This window comes from Psammomys obesus, unplaced genomic scaffold, assembly GCF_907164565.1.
Source record: "Psammomys obesus unplaced genomic scaffold, mPsaObe1.curated_primary_1811, whole genome shotgun sequence".
In the NCBI taxonomy this organism is placed as follows: Eukaryota; Metazoa; Chordata; class Mammalia; order Rodentia; family Muridae; genus Psammomys; species Psammomys obesus.
Window position 1 is genome coordinate 21431851 of NW_026596051.1, and position 27153 is coordinate 21459003.

Below are 27153 nucleotides of genomic sequence, written 5' to 3' on the forward strand. Positions count from 1 at the left end.
GGAAGGTAAGAGAGCAGTTTACACATTCAAAGCTGCTAGTGGGAGGTACCTGGTCTAATATCAGTGAGTATCTGGGAAGAGAGCACTGGAGGTGGGAGGCAGCTTTTGGCCATCAGTTTTAGGAAACATGGAGATTCCCAAATCTGTAGGTGGCTGCAGCATGCACTAGTCTGTTCACCTCTTAGTTTACTGCCCTACCTCATAGGTACCTGTCTTAGCTAGGGTTTCTATTACCTCAATAAAACACCATGACCAAAAGCAATTGGGAAGCAAAGCATTTCTTTCGGCTTACAGCTCTATCACTCAGAGAAGTCATGGCAGGAACCTGGAGGCAGGAACTGATTGAGAGGCCATGGAGGGGTGCAGTTCATAGGCCTGCACCTCATGGCTTGCTCAGCCTGCTTTCTTATAGCACCCAGGAGCAGCAGCCCAGGAGAGGCAATGCCCATAGTAAGTTGGACTCTTCCACATCAACCACCAATCAAGAGAATACAGCACAGACTTGTCTACAAGTGAGTGCGGTAAGGTGTTTTCTCAATTGAGATTCCCTCTTCCAAAATGAGTCTAGCTTGTATCGAGCTGACATGAATCTAGCCAACACCGTGCTTCCTTTGTCCCCCGGCTGTTCTGATTTTCCAGATGTGTGTGTATGTACCAGTGTGCCTGGTGCTTCCTTGATCATGACAAAGTCTCCTCTGCCATTTTATCTTAGTTTCCCAATACTTGGGATGGGACAAATGCTTTCCACTCACCAACCACAAATGGGAACCAACACGTGACAGCTCTTCAAAGTTAGCAACAGCAAATAAAAGAGAGGTTTAATGCCATTTGTTTTTCAAATAAGCAAATGTCATCGTGACAGACTTATGGAATGCTGGGGTCATCTTGCACACCTGGCAATACATGACTGACTGAGCCTCAACCCCACAATTCTTTTCACCAACACACAGAAGAGTAAAGAAAGGCTCTGACGGCCTTGTTAGAGAGTGTGCAGCCCTATTGGATGCTACCCTAAACCTACCTCTCAGAACCAGTCTTATGGAGGATTTAGCTTGACATAGGCATGAGGCCAGGGAAATGGCAAGACCCTAAAGAAAACTCCATGTAAAGACCCTGAAGAAAACTCCATCCTACAGACAGGGGAACTGAAGCACAGCAAGAATAATAGGCTTTTCCAGTCGGTGCAGGACTGAGAAGCAGTGGAACTGAATTAACTGAGGTTCTCTCCAACCCTGGCTCCAAAGTCAGCAGGCACTATGCAAGGTGGTGGCTAGGGTCCAGGTCTGAAGCCAGGAATCTCCTTGGCTACTGAGTGACAGTGACCCTCTCTGGATCGTCCAGGATCCCTGAGAGAGTTTTCATTCTCAGGTTCACGGAGTGCTGCCCACCAGCAGTGACTCATGCATCCCCCACACACCATCATCAGTGACCTTCCAAAGTCACCTGTGCCTTCTCCGAGGCTCAGAGGTCGCTTGGTCATCTTTTATTCCTCCTGACAGGTCAGTCTGAAGCCTAGCACATAGAACCCCAAGTTCATCATTATCAGGCTTACAGACATGACCATCTGTGGGTTAGCATGTATCTACCTTCTGTGAACAGAATGAAGACAGCCCCCTGCACTTCAGGAAGGCCTAAGGGCAAGCAGGGGCACACCCTTTGCCCCATTATTCCTAGGCCATAAGTTTCCCACTGGTCAAGGAGATATTCCCCACCACCACCCCAAGTCCCCAAGCCAGGCACAATGCAGGAGGATGTCCTACCTGGGCCGCTGCAGAATGATGCAATGATGGCCAAAATGCACACAATGCTTAGGTAAGGGATCCAGGGGGCTTGGTCCTGCAGGAGAAGGACAATATGAACAGGTGAGGAGCAGTGGAATATTGCATTTTTCATGACTCCTGTATGACAGGGTATTTCATATCCCTGAGCCCCAGCTGATACAAATGGCAACCACTTAGTCATTTTGTTCTCTGATTTCCAAGATATGGGTTGCACGATGCTGCTAGCAGAATTCCTCAGACCCCAGTAAGCAGGAAGTGGAAAATAAGTGCACAATTCACAGGAAACTGAATGCTCTAAGGCAGCGGTTCTAAACCTTCCTTACGCTGCAACACTTTAAGACAGTTCCTCATGTTGTGGTGATTCCCAACCGTAACATTATTTCATTGCTACTTCATAACTGTAATTATGTCACTGTTGTGAATCATAATGTAAATATCTGTGTTTTCCCGATGGTCTCAGGCAATCCCTGTGAAAAGATAACTCAACCTCCAAAGGGATCATGACCTGCAGGTTGAGAGCCACTGCTCTAAAGCAAGGCATAGGAGAAAATGTTCAGGTAGTGTCACACTTGAAATCTCTCTCTCTCTTACTACGTAAAGCACCATGCTTATGCTCCTGCCGTCCCATGAGTGTGGGCAGCTAACTCACTCATGGACCTGTTACTCATCTATAGGCAGGGGTTGAGAGAGTTCTGAGGCCTTGTTGCATGGGACTTAGGGTGGGAGGAGGCTTGATGCAGAAGACAGACAGACTCATGAGCAGCTTCCACTTTCTCTCTCAGAACGTCAGAGGTTCAAGGATACTTCAAAGCTATGCAGATCAGTACAACTGTATGCCTGGATATGGGGAAATTCCAGATCAGGTTACATACTGTCCCCCAAGAAGGAGCCAGTTCAGCACTGCCTCTGAAGAATCAGCTTCTGACATCACCACACCACCCTTGCCTCTTTCAAGAACTGTTTGGAATGTTAGGATAGCTGGCCAATGACCTAGATGCCTAACTTTCAATGTCAAGATTTATTCCTGAAAAAAAAAACAAAAACAAAGCAAAAAAAAACACAGCAAGACTTATCAGCACCCTTGGCTTGAGCTCAATGAATGGAGGTTGCTCTGAGCAGGGAGAAAAGTTGTGGGGCCTGGGATAAAGACTCTGTGATCCAGTCTACTGCCATCATCCAGCTGTGAAGCCTTGATCACATGTATTTATGATCTGGACTTTCCCTCCACAAAAGATGGGTAACCTGGGTCTAGAGAGAAGGCTCAGTGGTTAGGAGCACTTGCTGCTCTTGCAGAAGACCCAGGCTCAGTTCCCAGCACACACGTGGTGGCTCACAACCATCTGTAACCCCAGTTCTAGAGGATCCAGCCTACATGGGCACCAGTCACACAAGTGGTCTGCAGACATTCGTGCAGGAAAAACATCCATACGCGTAAAATAAAATGTTAAGTTTTTAAAAGGAGGCGATCTGAATTTTATATGGATAGGGGCCATAGTTGTTCCTCCATGTAAATTCATGCACACCCCTGCACCACTCACTCACTATGCTGACAGCTACTCCTCACAGCATCCGAGGCTCTAGGGGTGCTTTCCTTAGGGCCCAAGAGGAACCAGAACAGTGGCAAGTGGAAAAGCCGGAATCCAGCACAAGGAATCCAGGTGACAGAGTGGTTATTGTGAGGTCATATGACAGGGAGTGCCCAGCTCCCCTTGTAAGGAGGTGATAACTGAGGGGCACCCTAGAGGCATCTCACATGATTCCCCACCACCACCCACACACACTTCAAAGATAGGTAAATTGAGGCTCTGGTAAGGGAGGTGTCTGCTAACCACAACACAGCTCATCTGTGGCAGTGGCAAAGCCACAAGTCAGGTCCTTTCTTGTCCCCAAGTTCCAGAGCCCATCACCAATGTCCACCCCTCCAGATCCCTGGAGGTGAAACTCCATGGGAGAGATACCTCACAAGAGATGTTGGGAGGATGAACCCACGAGGCTTCAAAGTGACAAAGCCAGTACCAGTTTCCTGCTCATCCCCTCAAAATGTCTCACCTGCAGGGTCAGTGTCACGGTGAGGGTCCCAAAGAAGAGGGCCATTAGCCCGAAGCCACCAATGAGGAGAGGTCTCCGTCCTAGGCGCTCAATGACCAGGCCCTAATCAGAGTAAGAGGGAATGTAGAATTATTTCTCTTTGAGGCCAATAAAAAGGGAGATGGTGGAAGGCCGTGGAGGGCTGGTTTTACACAGGGGTATGATCCAGGAGAGCCACCTTATACAGCCCCAGCAGCCCTGTCCTCCCACCCAGCAATCCAATACTGCAGGTTTTGGAACTGTCCATGGTCTCCTCCTACTGGCTCTTCCGTCTACCACTGAGGTGAGTAAAAGGCAATGCCCCTAAAAGACAATGATAATGTTGATAGGCAAGTGCTGGGGTCTGGCAGGCTTGGACTGATATCCTGGCTCAAGACCACTTTGCAGCTGTCTTGACTACAGCTTATGACTTCAGGTCCCAAAGTCTCTGTGGCAGGATGGGAGACACCGTCACCTCACCCCACCTCACCCCCAAAGCATCTAAGAGGGTTGAATGGGTTAAATAAGGGGTTGCCTGCTGTTTCTATCAAGCGTCTTCCTCTCCCCACCCCTACTGTTTCACAAAGAATGAGTCTAAAGGATCAGATGATGTCACCTAGAAGAGGTTGTACAGTGAAAGTGAGAAGGGCAGCAATTGAACCCAAGGTGTTCTCAAGACTCGTGATTGACCTCAACTGAGCAGTTAGGAAGGGCTTGTCAGGGAGAGGGTCAGCTGGGGCAAAGTCTTGGGAGTCAGGAAGGGGGAACACTCCTATTGAGTGTGCTACCTCCTTTCCCCTCTTATGGTCTTTCCAATATCACCCCCTCCCCAACACACATGATCTTCATGTGAGAAAAACCTGTAGTATTTGTTTTCTGAATCTGGCCCATTTTGTTTAACATGAATATCTATAGTTAAATCCATCTTCCTGCAAATGTCGTGACTTCAGTTTTCTTTAGGGCTGAACAGTATTCCATTGTGTATATGCGCCACATTGTCCTTATCTATTCATCTACTGGAAATGTTCCATTTCCTGGCTACTGTGAATAGGGCAATGATGAACACAGATGAGCAGGTGAACCCTCTATGGTAGGCTGATTTAGAGCCCTTTGAGGGGAGTAGATCTTAAGTTGGGGGGAAGGAGAAAAGGGAATAACAGAGTTCTTGTGACAGGGAAGAAAAAGGGGTCTGTTATGAGAAGGAGGGGGAAGATCAACAAGAATGAATGATGTGTGAAAATACTGGAATAAAACACACTAAAACTTCAATCAATCAACCAATCAAAACTATCTGCTTTGGGTGAGCAGAAGCAGTGGCATTGCTGAGGGCGTGAAGTCGGAGCATATGACCTCTTGCCTAACAGCTTCAGGTGATAAGAAAAAGAACAGGGCCACAAGAGTTGGGGTCTCGGTCTTGGAGTTTCACTGCAGGGAGTTAGTGCCCTCCTCCTCAGAATCCAGGTGACTGGAAGCTGCCTGGGAGGAGGGCCTTCTCAGCTGAATGGCGGCTGCAATCGAGGCATCTGACATCTGGAGAGCACAGCCCTGAGGCCAGCTATGGGGAAAAGCCAGATCACCCAGGCATGTCATTGCTGGGTCAGGAGGGACCTTTAGTGCATAGTCAGCTACTGGAAGCAGGTGAGGATAACTGCTTTTCTTTTGTTTTCTGCAGACCCGGGCCTTCTAAATATTGCCTCCTAGAGATAACTGCCCCAAGAGAATAGATCAAAGATATCCAGAGGCATGTGCACCCAAAGACAGGCTGACCTGTCCCAAGTTCTAGGCTCTACCTCCGTCTCCCTTGCACGAAGGACAGATGGTTGAATGACTGAACTTCTCTGAGCCTGAATTTCCCCACCCGGAAAGTATAGATGGCAATATCCTGGCAGGGAAGCTGTCAAATGAGAGGAAAGGCATGCTGGGCTTAAACATAACTCAGGAGCACCAGGGCCTACCCATCAAAGCAGAAACTGCAGCATGACTGACTGTTGGTCAAATGCACTGCTGCTCTGACTCCTGCCTTTAATTGGCCCCATGACCTTAAACATGAGGGTCAGCTCTTTTGTGAAGCAGGGATGCCTACAGAATCTTTTCTGGTTCTGAAGATATTAAGTTTCCCAAAGTAGAAACAGGCAAAGCCCTGGTTTGTAGCAGCCCATTTTCATGTCAAATCATTGAACACGTAGAGCACTGAGCAATCAGCTGACCCTCTTGCTTCCCTCCCCTTCCCAGGAGCCCCTACACCACACTGTTTGTTTCCCTGGAATCTGGACACACCCCTGGCTGCCGTGGAGCCCTTGTTTGCTGATGGAGTGTGCAAAACAGAGATGCAGTGTGCATGGGAGGGCAGTGAAGACAGAGGGGAGAGGGTGGAAAGGGGCAATAAGAAAAGAAGGTGAGGGAGAGGCAGGGGAAGTGAGACAAAGGGAGGGAGGAAAGGAGGGAGAGAGGAAGAGGGGAAGGAGGGAGGGAAAGCACACATGTGGGTTTGCCTGTTGAAATCAGAAAACCACCCCGGGGCATTCCTCAGGTTTGTCCACCATTTTAAAGTATTAATATTATTTAAAATGTGAGACAGACACTGTTTTCTGGGGCTCACTGGTTATTTTAGGCTGGCTAGCCCAGAACCCCCAGAGATCTATGCCCCAGCCTTCCAGCACTGAGAGTCTAAGCTTGAAGCCAGCTTCTTTTTATCTGGCTTCTGAGGAATGGTCCTCAGGCTTACACAGCAAGCTCTTAACCAAGTTGAGTTATTTCCTGCTGTTCCCTGTGCCTTAATCACGAGCCATTTTCAACACCCAGCCTAGCATATTTCTATAGCCATCTGGAATGTACTGTCACTAAGCTCTAATGTGTGGAAGCCACTCTTGTGACTAACGATGAGAGAGAGATTCAAGGCTAGCAGAAGCTAAAGTGGAAAGTTGGAGGATGGGGCACGTTGTCTTCCCAGTATCTGAGAGAAGCTGAGCTAGAGTCCCCAGTGGCACAGTGCTGAAATCAGCAGTCTGCCAGGGACAGCTTCTGGATAGCATAGGGGACCAGGTCACAGTGATCAGCATGTAACATTGCTATACTGATTCTGACACATGTAACAGCTGTGCCTAGGGTAGCAGGTCACAGTTAGCAATTAATGTGTCACATTCTTACAGAAGGAGTCTCTGTGGTTACAGCGAGCTGAACCCGCCTTGTGCTGTGAATCCAAGATTAAGATGTGACAATTAAGATTCAAATGTGACAATATGTTGTTACATTCTACACACAGGCAGACATGCACTGTTGATTGATATCCATGTTTTCAAACATTACACAAGGCTTCCTTAGCCTGGGGTGCAGGACCCTGGCTGGAGTGTGAGAGAAGCTTCTTCAAGTGAGTCAACCACAGTGTCAGCATTCAAAAGTGTGCCCCCCAAATACAAGCCAGTTGAGAACTAATATTTTACACTATTACATCGATATTCAGGGGCTTTGTTGGGGGAAGTCACTTCCCCCAGATCACTGAGGAAGCAGAAAGCTAAGCCAGCCTGAAGCTGCCACATTCTCCTTGCATGGGAAGTGACAGCACCCAAAAGTCCTAGTCCTGTGAGGGTTGTGACCCCCATGGGGGTCATATGTCAGATATCCTACATATCAGATACTTACATTGTGATTAATAACAGTAGCAAGATTGCAGTTCTGGAGTAGCAATGAAATAATTTGCGGTTGAAGGTCACCACAACAGGAGGACCTGTATTAACGGTCTTGGGATTCTAGAATGCTTAGACTGGAGACTCTGTCTATGTTGCTATGGATAGCTGTCATCCACACTGGGTAAAAACGTTTAATTCAGCCTCTCTGTCCCCTGACCTCTGCCAGTACCTGATCTATAAGCGAACTCCCAAACTCATTGGTTCCCCAGGGTGATTTTTGATGTTGTGGTTTGTTGTTGGGGCCTTATAAGGATGAAGCAGATATTGGTAATGTCCCCCCAGGGACTCTTTTTTTTTTTTAAATCTTTTATTTTTTTTTATTAATTACACTTTATTCATTTTGTATCCCCCCATGAGCCCCTCCCCCCTCCCCTGCCAATCCCACCCTCCCTCCCCTTTCTGCATGCATGCCACTCCCCAAGTCCACTGATAGGGGAGGTCCTCCTCTCCTTCTTTCTGATCTTAGTCTATCAGTTCTCATCAAAAGTGGCTGCATTGTCCTCTACTGTGGCCTGGTAAGGCTGCTCCCTCCTCAGGGGGAGGTGATCAACGAGCAGGCCAATCAGATTATGTCAGAGGCAGTCCCTCTTCCCATTACTATGGAACCCACTTGGACACTGAACTGCCATGGGTTACACCTGTGTAGGGGTTCCAGGTCATCTCCACAAATAGTCCTTGGTTGGAGTATGAGTCTCTGGGAAGTTCCCTGTGTTCAAATTATCTTGTTCTGTTGCTCTGCATGTGGAGTTCCCGTTCCCTCCAGCTCTTACTATTTCCCACTTCTTACATAAAATTCCATTCACTCAGCCCATCAGTTGGCCATCAGGCTCAGCATCTGCTTTGACAGTCTATACTGCAGAAGCTTTCAGAGGCCCTCTGTGTCAGGTTTCAAGGTTGTTTCCTGTTTTCTTCTGGCTTTCAGAGGCCCTCTGTAGCGGGTTCCGAGGTTGTTTCCTATTTTCGTTTTCTTCTGATGTACATCCTCTTTGCCTTTCAGGATGGGGATTGAACATTTTAGTTAGGGTCCTCTCTTTTGCTTAGTTTGTTTAGATGTACAGCTTTTAGTGGGTTTATTCTATATTGTATGTTTATATGAGTGAGTATATACCGTGAGTGTCTTTTTGCTTCTGGGTCAACTCACTCAGGATGATCCTTTCCAGGTCCCACCATTTACCTGCAAATTTCATGATTTCCTTATTTTTCATTGCTGAGTAATACTCCATTGTATAGATGTACCACAGTTTCTGCATCCATTCTTCAGTTGAGGGGCATCTGGGTTGTTTCCAGCCTCTGGCTATTACAAATAAAGCTGCTACAAACATGGTTGAACAAATGTCCTTGTTGTGTACTTGTGCCTCTTTTGGGTATATGCCTAGGAGTGGTATGGCTGGATCTTGAGGAAGCGCTATTCCTAGTTGTCTGAGAAAGCGCCAGATTGATTTCCAGAGTGGTTGTCCAAGTTTACATTCCCACCAGCAGTGGAGGAGGGTTCCCCTTTCTCCACAACCTCTCCAGCATGTGTTGCCCCTTGCATTTTTCATCTTCGCCATTCTGATGGGTGTAAGGTGAAATCTCAGGGTTGTTTTGATTTGCATTTCCCTAATGGCTAATGAGGTTGAGTATTTCTTTAAGTGCTTCTCTGCCATTCGATATTCCTCTGCAGAGAATTCTCTCTTTAGCTCTGTTCCCCATTTTTTAAGTGGATTACTTGGTTTGTTGCTTTTCAGCTTGTTTAGTTCTTTATATATATTGGATATGAGTCCTCTGTCAGATAGAGGGTTGGTGATGATTCTTTCCCAATCTGTAGGCAGTCGCTTTGTTTTGATGATGGTGTCCTTTGCTTTACAGAAGCTTTTCAATTTCATGAGGTCCCATTTATTGATTGTTGCTCTTAGAGCCTGTGCTGTTGGTGTTCTGTTCAGGAAGTTTTCTCCTGTACCAATGAGTTCTAGGGTATTCCCCACTTTTTTTTCTAGCCGATTTAATGTGTCTGGTTTTATGTTGAGGTCTTTGATCCACTTGAACTTCAGTTTTGTGCAGGGTGATAAGTATGGATCTATTTGCATTTTTCTACATGTAGACATCCAGTTGGACCAGCACCATTTGTTAAAGATGCTATCTTTTTTCCATTGTATGGTTTTGGCATCTTTGTCAAAAATCAGGTGTCCGTAAGTGTGTGGGTTTATTTCTGGGTCTTCTGTTCGATTCCATTGATCCACCATTCTGTTTCTATGCCAGTACCATGCAGTTTTTATAACTGTTGCTCTATAGTACAGCTTGAGATCAGGGATGGAGATACCTCCAGAAGATCTTTTATTGTAGAGGATTGTTTTAGCAATTCTCGGTTTCTTGTTATTCCATACGAAGTTGAGAATTTTTCTTTCCAGGTCTGTAAAGAATTGTGTTGGCAATTTGATGGGAATTGCATTAAATCTGTAGATTGCTTTTGGTAAGATGGCCATTTTTACTATGTTAATCCTGCCAAGCCATGAGCATGGGAGATCTTTCCATCTTCTCATATCTTCCTCTAATTCTTTCTTCAGAGACTTGAAATTTTTTTCATACAAGTCTTTGACTTGCTTGGTTAGGGTTACGCCAAGGTACTTTATGTCATTTGTGGCTATTGTGAATGGTGTTGTTTCTCTAATTTCTTTCTCAGCCCTTTTGTCTTTTGTATACAGGAGTGCTACTGATTTTTTTGAGTTAATTTTATATCCGGCCACTTTGCTGAAGGTGTTTATCAGCTGTAGGAGTTCCCTGGTAGAGTTTTTGGGGTCACTCATATATACTATCATATCATCTGCAAATAGTGATAATTTGACTTCTTCTTTTCCCATCTGTATCCCCTTGATCTCCTTCGACTGTCTTATTGCTCTAGCAAGGACTTCCAGCACTATGTTGAAGAGATATGGAGACAGTGGGCAGCCTTGTCTTGTCCCTGATTTCAGAGGGATTGCTTTAAGTTTCTCTCCGTTCAGTTTGATGTTGGCTATAGGCTTGCTGTATATCGCCTTTACTATGTTTAGGTATGTGCCTTGTATCCCTGATCTCTCCAGTACTTTAAACATGAATGGATGTTGGATTTTGTCAAATGCTTTTTCAGCATCTAGGGAGATTATCATGTGGTTTTTTTCTTTCAGTTTGTTAATATGGTGGATCACATTGATGGATTTCCGTATATTGAACCACCCCTGCATACCTGGGATGAAGCCTACTTGGTCATAGTGGATAATATCTTTGATGTGTTCTTGGATCCGGTTTGCAAGTATTTTGTTAAGTATTTTTGCATCAATGTTCATAAGGGAGATTGGCCTGAAATTCTCTTTCTTTGTTGAGTCTTTGTGAGGTTTAGGTACCAAGGTGATTGTGGCTTCATAGAATGAATTTGGTAATGTTCCTTCTGTTTCTATTTTGTGGAATAGTTTGAAGAGAATTGGAGTTAGCTCTTCTTCGAAGGTCTGGTAGAATTCTGCGCTGAAGCCATCTGGTCCTGGGCTTTTTTTGGATGGGAGACTTTTGATGACTGCTTCTATTTCTTTGGGGGATATAGGACTATTTAATTGATTTCCCTGGTCCTGATTCAGCTTTGGTGAGTCAAATCGATCAAGAAAATTGTCCATTTCATTTAGATTTTCAAATTTTGTGGCATATAGACTTTTGAAGTAAGTCCTAATGATTGTTTGGATATCCTCAGTGTCTGTAGTTATGTCCCCCCTTTCATTTCTGATTTTGTTGATTTGGGTGGTGTCTCTCTGCCTTTTAGTTAGCTTGGCTAAGGGTTTGTCTATCTTGTTGATTTTCTCAAAGAACCAGCTCTTGGTTTCATTGATTCTTTGAATTGTTTTATTTGTTTCTAATTGATTGATTTCAGCCCTGAGTTTGATTATTTCCAGCCGTCTACTCCTTTTTGGTGTGTCTGCTTCTTCTTTTTCTAGGGTTTTTAAGTGGGCCATTAAGTTGCTTGAATGAGCTGTCTCGAATTTCTTCTTGAAGGCACTTAGTGCTATGAACTTTCCTCTTAGCACTGCTTTCATTGTGTCCCACAAGTTAGGGTATGTTGTGTCTTCATTTTCATTGAGTTCTAGAAAGGCTTTAATTTCTTTCTTTATTTCTTCCCTGACCCAGCTGTCATTTAGTAACAAGTTGTTCAGTTTCCATGTGTGTGTAGACTTTTTGCTATTTCTGTTGTTGTTGAAGTCCAGCTTTATTCCATGGTGATCAGACAGGATACAAGGGATTATTTCAGTCTTCTTGTATCTGTTGAGGCTTGCTTTGTGACCAACTATATGGTCTATTTTGGAGAAGGTTCCATGAGGTGCTGAGAAGAAGGTAAATTCTTTTGTGTTTGGGTGTAAAGTTCTGTAGATGTCTGTGAGGTCCATTTGAGTCATGACCTCTGTCAGAGATATTGTTTCTTTGTTTAATTTCTGTTTTGTTGACCTGTCCTTTGTTGAGAGTGGGGTGTTGAAGTCTCCCACTATTAATGTGTGGGGATCTATATGTGGTTTAAATTTTATCAATGTTTCTTTTACAAATGTGGGAGCTCTTGTATTTGGGGCATAGATGTTCAGGATTGTGATGTCTTCCTGGTGGAATTTTCCCTTGATGAGTATGAAGTGTCCTTCCTCATCTCTTTTTATTAATTTTGGTTGAAAGTCTATTTTATCAGATATTAGAATGGCTACTCCTGCTTGTTTCTTGGGTCCATTTGCTTGGAAAGTCATCTTCCAACCTTTTACCCTCAGGTAATGTCTATCTTTGTGTCTTAGGTGTGTTTCTTGTATGCAACAGATTGCTGGGTTTTGTTTACGTATCCATTCTGTTAATCTGTGTCTTTTTACTGGAGAGTTGAGTCCATTGATGTTGAGAGAGATTAATGACCAGTGGCTGTTAGATCCTTTGATTTTGATGTTGGCTGTGTTCATAAGGTTGTGTGCTTGGTTGCTTTTTGTTTTACTGTAGTAAGGTTAATTATTTCCTTTTTTTCTTGACAGAAGCTAATTTTCTTGGGTTGTATTTTCCCTTCCAGTGTCTTCTGTAATGCTGGATTTGTGTGTAGGTATTGTTGAAATTTGTTTTTGTCATTGAATATCTTGTTTTCTCCGTCTATGAGGACTGAGAGTTTTGCAGGGTATAGTAGCCTGGGTTGACATCTGTGTTCTCTTAGGGTCTGCATGATATCTGTCCAGGCCCTTCTGGCTTTCATAGTTTCTGTTGAAAAGTCAGGTGTGATTCTAATGGGTTTGCCATTATATGTTACTTGGCCTTTTTCCCTTGTAGCTTTTAGTATTTTTTCTTTGTTCTGTATACTTCCTGTTTTGATTATTATGTGGCGGGAGGATTTTCTTTTCTGGTCAAATTTGTTGGGTGTTCTGTAGGCCTCATGTATCCTTATTGGCTTCTCCTTTAACTTGGGGAAATTTTCTTCAATGATTTTGTTGAAAATATTTTCTGGGCCTTGGAGAAGGGAGTCTTCTTTTTCCTCTATTCCTATTATTCTTAGGTTTTGTCTTTTCATATTGTCTTGGATTTCTTGGACGGTCTGTGTCAGGAATTTTTTGGATTTAACATTTTCTTTGACAGATACATCGATTTCTTCCATTGTATCTTCTACACCTGAGATTCTTTCTTCCATTTCTTGTATTCTGTTGGTTATGCTTACCTCTGTAGTTCCTGTTTTCTTCCCTAAATTCTTCCTCTCCATTATTTCCTCCATTTGTGTTTTCTTTAATTTTTCTAGTTCTATCTTCAGGTCTTGAGTTGTTTTGTTTACTTCCTTCACCTGTCTGCTTGTATTTTCCTCTTTTTCTTTTAGTTCCTTCAACTCTGTCTCTTTGATTTCTTTCAGTGATTTAATTATTTCTTCTCTGAAGGCCACAAGCTGTTTGGCTGCATCTTCCCATATTTCTTCACGGATGGCCCTAATTTGCTTGTCTTTATCTTCCTCCATTTCTTTACGGATAGCCATGATCTGTTTGGTTTTATCTTCCTCTAATTCTTTACGTATTTTATCTGTTTCCTCTATTATTCTCTTCATCAACATAGATGTAAGGTCATCTTCTTGATTTTCTATTATGCTGCATTGTTCAGGGCTGTTCGCCCCTGGATGGCTGGGTTCTGGAGATGCCATATTGCTCTGTCTTTTGTTGGTTGAGCCTTTACGCTGACCTCTACCCATTGGGCTGATTTAGGTTTTGGCTGTTAGTTTCTGTGCTTCCTGGAGTCCTGAGGTAGGGAGTATCCCCTTGGCCGGAAGATGATTTTTCCTGAAGGAGTCCTTCTCTGCTTTTTGGTTATGGTCACTGTATGGCCAGTGTTTCTCCGGAGATGCCACTGCTCACCTCAGGTTTATAGCCCTGAGTAGTAGCTGTGGTCTATGTTAGGCAGGGGGGGATCTCCTCTTACCCATAAAATTTCTCAAGACAGCTGCCCCACTGCTGGGTTTCTTGTTATAAATTTAGTGTGCTGCTGCTCACTAAATTTCCATGTACGGTCCTCTTGAAGAACCTGCTGATTCCCTAGCTATGGGGTTTTCTCCCAACAGGGAAACTCAGTCTGTTATCCTGGGGCGCACAGTTCTGTCTGAGAAAGTGGGAGGTGCACTCAGCAAGTCTCTGGGCCAAAGGCTGATTGCTCTGCTCTGGACCTGGAGAATGTGCACCTAGGTTGAGTTGGCACCTGGGGGCACTGTTCTGGTCTGGAGGCTGGGTGGCTCACTCTGGAACAGAAGCTGTGTGTCTCTGTCTGGGATGGCGGCTGTAGGCACCACTCTGGTCCAGACGCTGTGGGTGCAGCCCCCCTGAAGGATCAGGGATTCCTACAGTTTTGGCAGTCCAGCCAGGGACAACTGGCCGATCCCTGGCACAGTATCTGAGGGCTGCTGTAATGGCTCTTCGGCTCCTGCAGGTCCGAGGATGCAGCTGTGTGTCCCAGTGCCCCAGGGGAACGCAACAATGGCGGCAGAGCACAGTGCTTCTGCCTGCACTAGAGTCTGCGTGAGTCCAGGAAGTGTTTTGGTGCTGGGTGTCCTAAGCGTTAGAGCTGCTGACCCCCTCCGCTGGGGGTTTCCTCCTGCCAGAGACACGCAGTCTGGTGCCCTGTTGCCCTGGTGCCCACAGTTCTATCTGAGGCGGCGAATCACATGCGCAGGCAGGGCTCTGTGCAGGCAGGCGCCTTTGTCCCTCCCGGCTCTGGGTCCGGGCTGGCTCCTGGGGCACCCGCGGAACCCGAGTCTTTTCCAGGGGATGTCTGGGTAACCTGGGGTCGGTCCCAATTGTTTCCTGCTCCGTGGGGTTATCTCTCGACTGGGAAATCCAGTCTATGGTGTTGTGGGCCCACAGTTCAGTCTGGGACCGTGACCAGATCGCGCTGGCGGGTAGCTCTGGGCTGGCGACCAAGCGCCTGGCGGAATGGGGATCTCTTCCGCGGTTTTGCCGGGTGAGTTAAAGCTGATCAAATCCCCCACCGTGGGGTATCCTCTCACCTGAGAAACACAACCACTTGTGTTTTATGGCCACGAGTTCTGATTGCTGGTCACTGTGCCAATCCTGCAGTGGTGCTCCTCAGGATGAGAGTCCTCCCGGCGCTGCCATCTTGCCCCGCCTCCCCCAGGGACTCTTTGTACATCTCTTTACCACCCAGCCCCCCTGACCCTCTGGATAGCCAAAGCCTTGGCTCCAGAAGGATGAGAGCAGGGACTAGGACAGCATGGGCTCAGCTCCCTGCAGAGAAGTCCAGGCAGATGGAAATTTGCTTGGAAATTTCTGTTAAAATGGCAAATGTCTATGAGAGGCCCATTTATGTGTCTATAGCAAAAGTGTGGGCAACAGGGACCGCCTCTTCACTGTCACTCCTGAGAGCCTGAGGTCTCTAGGAGGAATAAACTAAAGCAAGCTTGAGATATTTCAACCAAAAGCAGACACAGGAGGGCTCAAATGGGATATTATCCCATTGTACTTTTCTGAGGCTTTGGGGGCACTGGGGCCAACCTTGATCAAGCATCCATCAGCCAGGCAACAGTCAGAAAACTGGGAATCAGAACTGGGAGAGACTCAGCCTGGGATGGGAGAGTAGAGAGCAGAGTAGCTTCAAAGACCAAAATCTCGCTATCATGCAGAAACTGTCATAGGGCACGGCAGTCATTGAAACAATCAGATCTGAGCACCGTGTAAAGTTCTTGCACAGGTTCTAATTGTCAGAACTGTCCAGCTCAGAGGAGGCTGCCAGCACTGCCAACCCCTGCAGGGGCAGGAAGCATAGCAGATGGCTGGCTCTGTTTCCGCTGGGGTGTCTCCGCTGCTGAGTTCCCTTAGGCTCTGTTCTGTGAACTAGGACTCAGTCTCAAATAGCCAACAGGGGTAGCAGTAATACTGTGCTACAGACGTCAGGATTCAGACTTCAGGGATGCTCCTCACCTTTCTCAAGCTGCAACCCCAAGATCAAGGCACTGGGAGAGCCTGGCTCCCTGTAAGGATGCGGGGGAGGGTCTGCCTCAGCCCCGCCCCAGGCTTCTGAGAGCTGCCCTGATCTCCTGCATTTAGCAGCAAGTCTCCAGTATTCATGGGGTGCTCTCTCTATTTGTATTTGTGTCCAAATTTTCCCTTCTTGCAAGGACATAATGAATTTGGGGGCTCAGCCTATTCCAGTGTAAGCCAAGCCTAGCTTCACTAACAATACTTGCAATAACCTGTTTCTAAATGACGTTACATTGGGAGGGACTTGGGGGCTTCAGGATGTGAGTTTTAGGGAGTCACACCGGAAAAAGTGACATGTACTGGCCTCCATTGAACTTAGTGAGGTCCTCAGCAATTCTTGCTGGGATGACCTGTTACTACCACCAATCCCCGAGAAGAAAGTTGGGGGGGGTCCACAACCTAGGCATCTGACCCCAAAGCTACCCAGGTAATGCCCAGCAACAGAACCAGGAGACCACTAAGCCCAGATATACTATAGTTGTTCTCTGTCACCCACAACCTTATACTCTACACACATTAGCTCCACTATCTCACACCACGGCCACAGAGAACGCAGACCGTGACGCTGAAATCACAGGACTCCTAGGAAGTTTGGAAACCCTTAAAGATTTGTATTTAGTTCAACATAGCATGATTCCAAGCTGTGCTGCCATGAACAAGACCCCATTGCTCTGGATCCTGCCTCTGGCTTGTGAAAACAGAGTCTGTGCTTCTTACCAGAGGCAGAACTGGCTTCACAGTGATCCTGGCACCACACAGCCCTGGCTCCTTATGGCCTACCCCACTGTGGACACTCATCCTCATGGGAGAAAAACACTCTCTGGGAAGTTCACTCATCTGAACAGCACGGTTGAAGCCCAAAAAAACAGTCTGGAAAGCCAGCTGTTCTGCAAGATGGTAATTATTTACAGCCAGCAAGCTGCTGAGCGATGGCTGCTGCCCAAATTAACTGCAGATCAAAAGGAGGAGAGTGTCTTCCCATCTCCAGTTTTATTAGGCCTCAGAGCCGTTTTAATAGACCGTCAAAAATCTCAGTAAAAAGAGTGGAAAAAAATCAGGGCATCCTTTTATTGATAGGCAATTACCCCGAGGGGTTGGATGAAAAGCAGGTCACACAAACTTTGGAATGAGCAGAGGACTTACTGAATGTTGAGCTTCGGGAGGAGGGGCACCCGCCATAGGCTTTGATTTTTGTTTCTATGACTACTCTTTCTTGCAGAGTTTAAAGTATCTTGTTGTTACCTTAATGAACAGCTTAAACCAACTCAAAAGTAGCAGTTTATGGTTTGGGCAGCTAGAGGTATACAATGGGTCTTGCAGGAAAACACACACACACACACACACACACAGTTTTTCCTGTGGAGACCCTGTGGAGGAAAAGACCAGCTTGCCCATTCCCCGGAGGACCTACACATTCTACATCCCCCATTCCTTCCTCATCTTCCAGGTCAGGCAGCAATGGTACCCTTTCTACCTCGCATCCTCATCTCTCCTGCTGTTCACTGACCATTTGTCCCAATTCCTTCTGTAATTTCAAAGATTCATTGTCTGCCCCGGCAATCCAAGGTAACCTCCACATCTCAGAATCCTCACTCCCACCTGTGAAGTTCCCTCTGACATAATCTCGTGGCCTGTATGACCTCAGACCTGGGGGTCTTTGGGATCCATTAATTTTGCCTGCCACAGATGGCAAGGCTTAAAAGCTAATTTTATAAATGTGCAAATCTATTCAGAAATTGTGTGGGAATTTCTCTAAGCCCACCCCACTGGTAAGTGTGTGTTGGGGGTGGGATTATAGGGGTGTGAAGCCTACCACCACACACACAGACAGTGTCCCTGTGACGTCCTTCTCTGCAAGGACACAAGGACCTGTCCCATAACCTCACCTCAGGCAATAGGGTGTGACTCACCTGGCCACACAGAACAGTGGGCACCCACTGAGCATGCACCATTCTCCAGCCCTGTCATCACTTAGTGTCACTTAGTCTGTGAGGTAGGGACATGTCCTTATAGAAAAGGGGAACTTGAACCACAGAGACAGTGAACAACTTGCTCAGAGAGTCACCTGTCTCAGAAGGAGCAGAGCTAGGATAGGAACCTGGTGTATCCATGTTCTGAGTAGAGATGCCAACAACCTCACCTTGTGGGTGGAGCCTAAGAAAGGAAGCGGGGCACAGGCTTTGGGGGGCTAATACAGTCCTCGTTACCATAGCAGATGCTCATACAGACTCTTTTCTGGCTGTGTGGTGCACCCCATTAAAGCCGTCAGATCAATAGTAGAAGGGAAGCCATTCTGCACCAGCTGCTGGTTCAAAAGCAGGACCCAGGCTGCGATGCAGACGAGCCACGGCCTCCCAGGCTCAGAACAAAGCTGTAATCAGAGTAAAGTGGGCATTCCCCAGGCTGCCCATGCTGATTAGAGGGAATCTCTTTATTCTTTTAAGTTTTTTCTGGATTTTTACAAATTTATGCTAATAAGTTGGTATTGGTTTCTTATAGCAACAACAAAAACAAAAACAAAAACAAAACAAACAAAAACAAACTTCAAGCCCTCTTCGGCTTCCTCCACCATTTCCACCCCAGGATGGAACTGAGTTCTGTTGATCAAAGTTGGAATTAATAATGGGATTGGTGCAGTCCCGTTGACACGCTGACACACGCAGATGGCAAAGTATTGAAATATTTTCCCTCTGACAAAAGAGCAGATCAGCAAAGAACCCGAACATCACTCATCTCCATTTTTAATGGTGTCCATTTTTAAGAAGTAGATTGTTAGAATGATCTAAGAAGGCAAGGAGAAAAATTGAGTCTTTTGACAAGTCAGCACTCCACTATCATCAGTGGAGATCAGCGAGGGAGCTTGAATACCCAAGCATCTCCACTGAACCCATACTCTGCCGTGTCAGCGACATCAACTCATCCCTCTTTCATTTCTGAAGAACCCGGAGCATACTATGTGTCTACAGAGTGAAGCACAGACCACACTCCCACAAGAAGACGGATGTGAACTTCATTAAGAGAACAGCTAAGGCTCAGACAGCTTGAGCACACTGTCCAGCACCACACAGCCAGAGCTATAGGGCTCAGCTTTGACTGGAGACCGGAGGAATTGAGATACATTGAGGAAGTGCCTAGGTGGGCTAAAGGGCCCATAGAGCATGAGCCTTTCCCAAATCCAGGCAGGGTCTTCTGACAAGACCCACCCTCATGAAGCAAACCCTGTTAGTTCCCCTGGATGCCCGTGAGCCATCCAGCCCGTATGGCAATCTCGGAGCTCTTGGTGACTTACAGAGAAGATGGCAGCCAGCGTCTCGATTCCACCTGTGCTCAGTGTGATGTACGGAATCTTGTCCCGAGGGATCCCGGCTTTCCTAAAGATGCTGTTGGTGTAGAACCAGATCTGTAATTCGGAAAAGAACAAGGGCGATCATCAAGAGACCCCAGCCTCTTCCCAAGGTTAGACCAAGGTGTGAGGCTCTCTCTGAATCCAGACTCAAGCATGGGCTGCCCCATGTGGACACATGGTTCCCTTCCTTTTTCACTAACAGACTCCTGCATTCCTGGAAGTGACATCTGACCACCCAAGACACTGCTTCCCATACTGCCTTGCGGTGAGGTAGCAACGGAAACATTGGTGGGACTGGCAGGAAGCTTCCTGTTACTTTAGTCCTATATTTATTTATTTACTCATTTATTTATTTTTTTGTGAGGGCGGTGGAGCACACGTCTGCCAGTGTGTGTGTTGGGGGAATGGAAGTCAGAAAGAAGTCTTAGGAGTCAGTTCTCTCTCCACAATGTGAGGCCAAGGAATTGAACACCGGTCAGACTTGGCAGCAAGAACCCTTACTGGGTGAACTGTCTCACTGGCCACGCCCTGTCCCTCCTGCCCTTACTTCTTCCTCCTCTTCTATTAAAGAAACACTATCAAAGAGGTATGCTCTCACGTTTGTTTTATTTTTGTCCACTCTCCCTTCTGTGGCCAGCATCATGAATGTGATGGCTGGACCTCAGTAACCCTTTTGGGTCATTAGCTGGCCTTGGTTAAGTATGCTCTGCGAGAATCAGAAACTTTTTGCTTCACAGGACATTTTACTATCACCTGGTAGAAACTGCTGTGATAAATCTACAGCAGTACACACAGTACAGATGATGTTCCCGTGGTCTGTGTAACTGTACGTGCACAGTCGGGTCTAAAGCAAACTCCAACTCCCCAAACCCCCAAAGACAGGCCAGATATCCAGAAAGGACCTCCACATGGATTGTAGGAGGATTTCTGGCAGTTAGATAAAAGCCAGAATTCCTCTGGAGTTTGTGAAACTGGTTCCCAGCTGCCAGAAGGGGCTGTTTCTATTATCTCTGGCAGAAGGGACATCTGGATACCTGTGGTGCCTATCAGCATATCAAAGTTGGTGCTGGCCTCTGGCTCCCTGGGTGTCACAAGTACCTGTTACACATTTCAGAGTCTATGCTAGCATCCTAGCCTAAACTCCTTCCATCTCATGGGATTCCTCCCCCAGCTACTCATCATCCTCATAGCCCTGACATTGTCACTATTCACCCTCTTTCTCCTACTCAAGCTCTCTCTCCTCTCTCACTACCCGTTCACTCTCTTAATTCTACTCACTCTCATGCTCTTACTCTCTCACACTATGCTCTATTTTCTATCTCTTGCCATCCCACTATCTCCACTAATCTCTCCCATTTTCCCACTTTCCTAGCCCCGGCCATGTCCAGTCTGCCGGCCATGTTTGGTCTTCTACTTTCTCTCTCTGTGCTGGACTCTCCAGATGCCTCTGGCTGTTCTCTCTCATGTCTACAACAAAAACCATAACCATATCATGGATCCATCATGTCAGCAGTTTCTTCCCTGCACCCCCTCACATACAGAAACACCGGGCCTGTGCAGTTCTTGGCAGAGCCACTGATGTCCACAGCTCTGGTGTCAGGCACAGCCCTGGCTATACTGCTCCCATGCTTGTGTGAGGAAGCCCTTGTTTCCTAACATGTCTTGTTACAAACACTTGTTTGAGAAGCTATTTGTGCCCTGGGCAGTGAGAATCAGGACTAACTTGTATCCAACAGCTGATTAGGTTTGCAGTGACAGGTCATTCTTCCTAGCATTTCCCGAACACCCAGAGACATGGTACAAATGAGTTACTGTCCTGATCCTTGGCCTCCCTTGGCAGAGATGCAGTCTAATGTTCACAGGAAGTAAAAAGGTGCTGCACTGTGTTATCTGCTTCCCCACTGAGTGGGGAGGGAAGGCAGGACTTTAGGTTGCCAGAATAAATGTTGGCTGCCACACTTGCAGGGCAGAGACAGCACCTCACTAGGCCACCAGCTCCTGCAGCTCTGAGGTGATCCATCATTCCAAACCCTCAGTGTCCCTAGATTGGTCACACATGCTCCTTCCCCTTTGGTAGCCATTGTCTCCCAGATGAAGACCCAGATACAGTGGGGTCACAGGCTCAATTAAGAGATGTTCTTTACTGTCACCCTAGGTTTTAGAACCACGATGCCTTCCACTAACAGGGAGACAGAGCTTCTAACCCCTGCCCATGCTTGGTATATGTGTTACTGTAGAAGCTATTCTCCAGCCCCACACCATCTTCCAGCTCCTATGCCCTCCATGACCCTTTCTTCTCTAGTTTCCATTCTCCCTGAAGTGGCACAGCTGTGGACATCCTCAGAAGGTTGAAAGTCAGCGGTGAGAGTCACTGGACATAATAGCCTGTGTTCATTATAGCGTGGCCGTGAAGAGGGCTGAGCCATCTTGCTAAATACATCTAGACAACAGTGGGTAGGAGCTGTCTCTCACCCCCCAACCCCAGCCTGGAGCCTTTGAGGCAGTCTTGTCCCCTTCTGCCTGATCTATGTAGCACCCTGCCCCCACGCTCATTTCAAGGAGGGGGAGGTGACTGCCTTCACCTTGACCTCTGTGTGAACTGAAGGTGATATGATTGGAGAGTTGGAGGCCCCTGTGAAATGAGGAAGGAAGAGCCTGGAACGCTCAGAGTTGTGGAACCACAGAACCAGGACTGCCCTCGTCTCACCAAGTCGGCATGAGCAATTCCCTCCACTAACCTCCCCTTTTTCAGGTTGCCCCAGGTTCCCTACTGCAGCGGTTCTAACATGCTGAAGCATCCAGGAAAAGCCTTTGCAGAACAAACATAGGCATCCTTCTAGATGGTTCCATCTTTCAATGGAGACATGCAGACTCTTCAGGGAAAAAAAGCCTGTGCTACCAGTTTGTGTGGGAGGCACCTTTTTGGAGGTGCATGCCTGTAGAGCCTCACAGGGGCAGAGATGGCATCTTCCTGAGTATCCTAGCACCTAACTCTTAGCTCCTGGCATAGTGTTTTGATGAGGCAGTATGCTGTGGCATCATTCTAGCCCTTCATAGCTGTGAAAGGACTGAAGAAAACGCAGGGGTTACTCCCTATACAATGACAACCAGAATGGAGAGGTGCCTCCTAAGAACCCACTTTTCTTGCAGTACATGCATGACACAGAGCCCTCTACTGCCACCTGTGGCTCCCAACTCCTGTATCTGCTCTTGGCAGTAAACACAGTGGCCATGAGCTAAAAGATGTGATCTGACTTTGCCAACAAATGTCGATGCTGGCGTCACCTTTGTCTAGCATATTAGTGACTGCTCTGGTGGTGACGAAACATCTGGCAAGAAGTAACTTCAGGGGATGGTTTTGGTTGTTTCATTTTGGCTCATGGTTTGAGAGGGTACAGTCTATTGTGGCATGATTCACGGAGGTAGGACTCCTCCCAATCTCAGAGGTGAAGAAGTAGAAAGCAAATGGGAACCTGGGCTGTGACCCCTGAGACCTGTCCCTCAGGAACCCACTTCCTCTTGCTCATCTCGATCTTCTAAGCTGTCTACCGTTTCCCCACACAGCACCACCACCTGGGGACCATGAGCCCTAGCACATGGGGACAGTCTACATTCAAACTACAATGCCCAGAGCAAGACAATGCTGACCTGGACATGCTTGCTGGACATGGTGAGCGGAACTGTTGTCCCTCCAAAACATCACCATCCCAGAGTCTGGGAATCTCGGCTTACATGGCAAATCTGACTGTAAACATGGTCAGGCCCTTGGGGCAGCAGTTCTCCTGGATTGCTTGAGTGAGATGTAGATGGCATCATTCTTTATAAAGGGGAAATGGAGAGGCAGAGCTGGAGAGAGAAGATGTAGAGCTGGAAGAGGAGGAAGGGGAAGAAAGCAAACATACTGCATTGCTGCTCACTCTGAAGATGGAGGAAGGAGGCCACAAGCCAAGGGAAGGAGGCAGCTCCTAAAAAGCTGGGAAAAAAGAGGGATGGATTTTATCCTGGTGTGTCCAGGAGGAGTGTGGCTTGATTTGATTTGAGGACCTCTGACCTCCTGAGCTATACGATGAAAAGTGCTTTGATGTCAGTGCTGTGATTTTTTTCTTGATGTCCAGTGGTGACAAGAAATGCATACACCAGGGGAATATAATTCATTTATATTATGCTTCTTTCAGGGGTGGGTACTTTCCACGTACAATGATCTAGGACACTGCTTTGAGATCTAGGAGGAAAAGGCCTGCTCATTTATTAACTTCTTTTGGTTGCTCTCTCAGGCTTTGCCCCTGCTGGGCAGATCCTGCTTGCATTTTCTATGTGTCCTGTTCTGGTCCTTACCCAGTTCAAAGCATGAGTGCTTTCCCCTGCCCATTCTTGTTCTATCAACAGCTTTGCCATGAAACAGCAGGTTTGGCTGCAGGCCAGCATGTGCACAGACTAAGGGTCTCTTGGGACTAAACCAGCTAAAATAGGTAGGGTTTGAAAATGGACACACACAAGAAAAACACAAGGTGGGAATTGCTACCCAGTGAGAGCCCTGAATTAACTCAGATATTAGTTAATCTGTCACCATCCCCTGTATGTGTGTGAGCACACACACGTGTGCCGCGTGTATGTGTAAATAAGAGGTGAACCTCAGCTGTCATTCCAGGTGCATCCACCTTGTTCTTTGAAGCAGGGTCTCTCACCAGCTTGGCCCTGCTGATTCAGGTAGGGTGGATGGATGATAGGTGGGCCCTGGGATCCACTTGTCGGTCTCCAGGTGCTGGCATTACAGGCATTTGCCACCATACTGGCTTTTTTTTTTCTTTCTTTCTTTCATGTAGGTCATGGAAATGAAACTCAAGCCCTCGTGCTTGCACACAGTATGGACTTTACTAGCTGGGCCATCTCCCCATTTCACAGTTCCTTCTTAAAGAGTCTCTTTCTGCTGACAAGAGGGAGAGGGTGGGAGAGGGCTAACAAACATCTTGAAGGCCCTTTTAGCCTCACTTTATCTTAAATTTAAAGTTGCCAATCTGAGAGGCCACATGGTTGAGCAATGTGCTGTGAGTGTCCTGCTGGCTTGGCTGAAGAGAACATTGCTGATGTGTAAGTTATGATGAGAATGGCTGCTCGGGCTACCCTGTGTCAAAGCCCCAACCCCCTCTGCTTCTGTCTCCAGAATGTCTGGATCAATGTACCCCCCCACCCCCAGGCCAGCTCTCCTTTGCAGGAACTTGAATCCACTATGGCTGAAAACCTTGACTCTTGACCCTGACTGATAGGTGACTGAAAGGGAACAAACTTTTCCACATGGACAAGGAATTTTGAGGTAACTAAAGGCTATTAACTCAATGTGGGCACAACCCAGAGGACACAGAAGCTGAGTTCTTGGCTATGGCCTCTGGGGTATGGAGAAAAAGGCTGCAGCACAGGAGAGGGCCTGGACCCAATTTGACGTGCCAGGCTTGCGGCTGGCATTTACCACTAACCAGTATGAGTCCCTATTGTCTATAAGATAATCTGAGGGGATATTGAGGACACTCCCTGCTTGAGGCTTAACTTGAAGTTCAGGCAATTGGTGCTCAAATCTCTATACAGCATCTAGCTGTATAGACATTTTCCTTTGAGAAAATGTCTCTATGTCTCTGTACTTTACAGTGGGGTCTGAAGGACAGCTCCACTGATCAGGACCACAGCTAAGCGCAAATTCAGGCCACAGGAAGCAGATGGCTCAGGTTTCTGGCTATAGGTTCATGGTAACATCGATGTGGGAAGCTGGGTCTCTGAGTTAGTCTGGAGATCTTTGTCCTGTGTCAGGGAAAGAAAGTGAGCTGGGAAGGTGGAAACAGTCACCAGCCTACAGCTCACCAGACAGATTTTTTTTTTCTGGTACAACTCTGTGCCCTTGGGCTTGAAGACACACTGGCACGGTTCATCCATTACAGAATAAATGGATGGGAAGTTAGGTCCTGGTGGAGGAGACGGGTCTGCCCAGTACTGTCATGGCTCTCCATCTAACTGCCTCAGTAAGTGTAAATTCCATGTGTCCTTAAGACTCTTAAGTGTGAGCCTTCATAAACAGTGCATTCTTGAGAGTCTGATACACCTGACCTTGAACTTGTCTAGGGAAGGAAACTACAGAATGGGCAGTGGCCACCCTGGGCCTAGGCTGAGCTCTTAATGCCACCACTTCACTTCGTTCTTCTCATATAACCGGACTGAAGGAAAAGGCAAAAATCTCTATGGAACAAAGTGATCTCATTTTACACCACAATTTCCAAAAACAGAATCTGGAGTTGTTGAAATTAGGAAGAACCTGTGACTGCTGTTTTCTTAGGCAGCCGCCACCGCCCTTCTGGACAGGAGCCTTGCAGTCACTTCCTCTCCCACCCTCACACCACCAGAATGATAGTTGGGGGTGGCAGGCTCTCGTTGAGCAGGTACAGTGTTGATCTCCCTCTTCTGGGCTCTCTGGAGGCCCTGCCTACCCTTCTCTCCCTCTGTTAGATGCTCTCAGTGCTGTGTACCTGGAAGCCTGTCTGCATCCCTTCACGGATGGAGAGCTGACCACACCCCGAAGCGACACATCCCACTCAGTTTCCCAGAAGCAACAACACTTCTCAGATTTGGGGGTTTTACCTTCTGGGACACTGGAGAGAGCTAGAGGCCTTAGCTCAGGCTCCAACAAGCTGAAGCCAACACAACCAAGACTTGCTTCTATTTAAAGCATATTGGTCCTCTGTCCTTGGACTTCCTGTGTCTGTTTATTGTGCACCACGATTCTTAAGTATTTCCAGGGACACACAGTAAAACAACTGGTGACAGTGCAGGAGACAGCCTTGCTGGCTGCTGAACTGGACACTGTGGAAAAGTCTGCTCCCTACCCTTCTAGCACATCCTCCAGAGGTGAGAACTGAGGACCAGCCAAGTCCGAACATCTGAACAGATGTTCAGAGGCACAGCCTTAGTGGAGGCTTATAGAGCTGGAGCTTAAGTCAGGCATCCAGGCCTCACACCCTGAGCCACCCGAATCCTGGCCTCCCTCACTTTCTCTGTTGGTGTGTGTGTGTATGTGTGTTTGTGGGTCGAGGCATTGCACTCACCGCATTGAGTCCGCATAGCTGGTAGCTGGCCATGGTGATGACCACAGTGATGACCTGCCAGCGGACAAAGGGCGCCCTCAGAAGCTCCAACACGGACACCATGCAGAGGTTCCTTTGCACACGGCTCTCAGCCAGGGCCTCCTCCAGCTCTCGGGAGACATCTGCTTTGCCCAGAAATGTTTGGAAGGCTGTGAAGAAGGACCAGCAGGGATTGGAATGTTGGCCATTTAGGTTGCTGGCCCTGAGCAGATGGGCTCCACTACCTGGACATACACTAGTCAGAGACCCTTGATCTCATGGACTCTGAACAAACACTATGTTTATAAATTGGGAGATAGGAGCTCAGAGACACACAAACTTCCCTGAGGTTACCGAGTGGCCTGAAATAGAACCTAGCTCTCTCGACCACCCCCACCCCAGAAAAGCAGAGCATGCCCAGCATTTAAATCCATCTCCCAGGACATTTGTCACCATTTATCTTCTCTATATAGTCCTGCCCTTCACAGCTAGAGACAAACTGCAGCATGTTAAACCTTGCTTAGAGATCGCCCACTGGAACTGCTATTCCAGTGAGCATTCATTGAGCACCTACTGTTTGCCTGGCTCATTCTCGCTGGGAGTATCTGGAGGGAGGTCAATGGCCACCTGGCCATAAGTTGGCCAACCCCAAAGCTGCCTCTATGGGTAGAAAAAAGATTGAACCTAATAACCCTC

The 27153-nt window shown here is 47.0% G+C and overlaps 1 protein-coding gene across 2 annotated transcripts in view; it reads right to left on the minus strand.

Annotated features, from left to right (window-relative positions):
* Positions 1–27153, minus strand: part of Slc2a9 (solute carrier family 2 member 9) — a 140947-nt gene that overhangs the window by 32373 nt on the left and 81421 nt on the right. For both annotated transcript variants that reach the window (XM_055624176.1, XM_055624175.1), the window contains 4 exons: positions 26440–26627; positions 19298–19408; positions 3831–3932; positions 1761–1836 (listed from right to left, as the gene is read on the minus strand). In XM_055624176.1, the coding sequence (XP_055480151.1) occupies positions 1761–1836; positions 3831–3932; positions 19298–19408; positions 26440–26627 (477 nt within the window). The remainder of the gene's footprint in view (positions 1–1760; positions 1837–3830; positions 3933–19297; positions 19409–26439; positions 26628–27153) is intronic.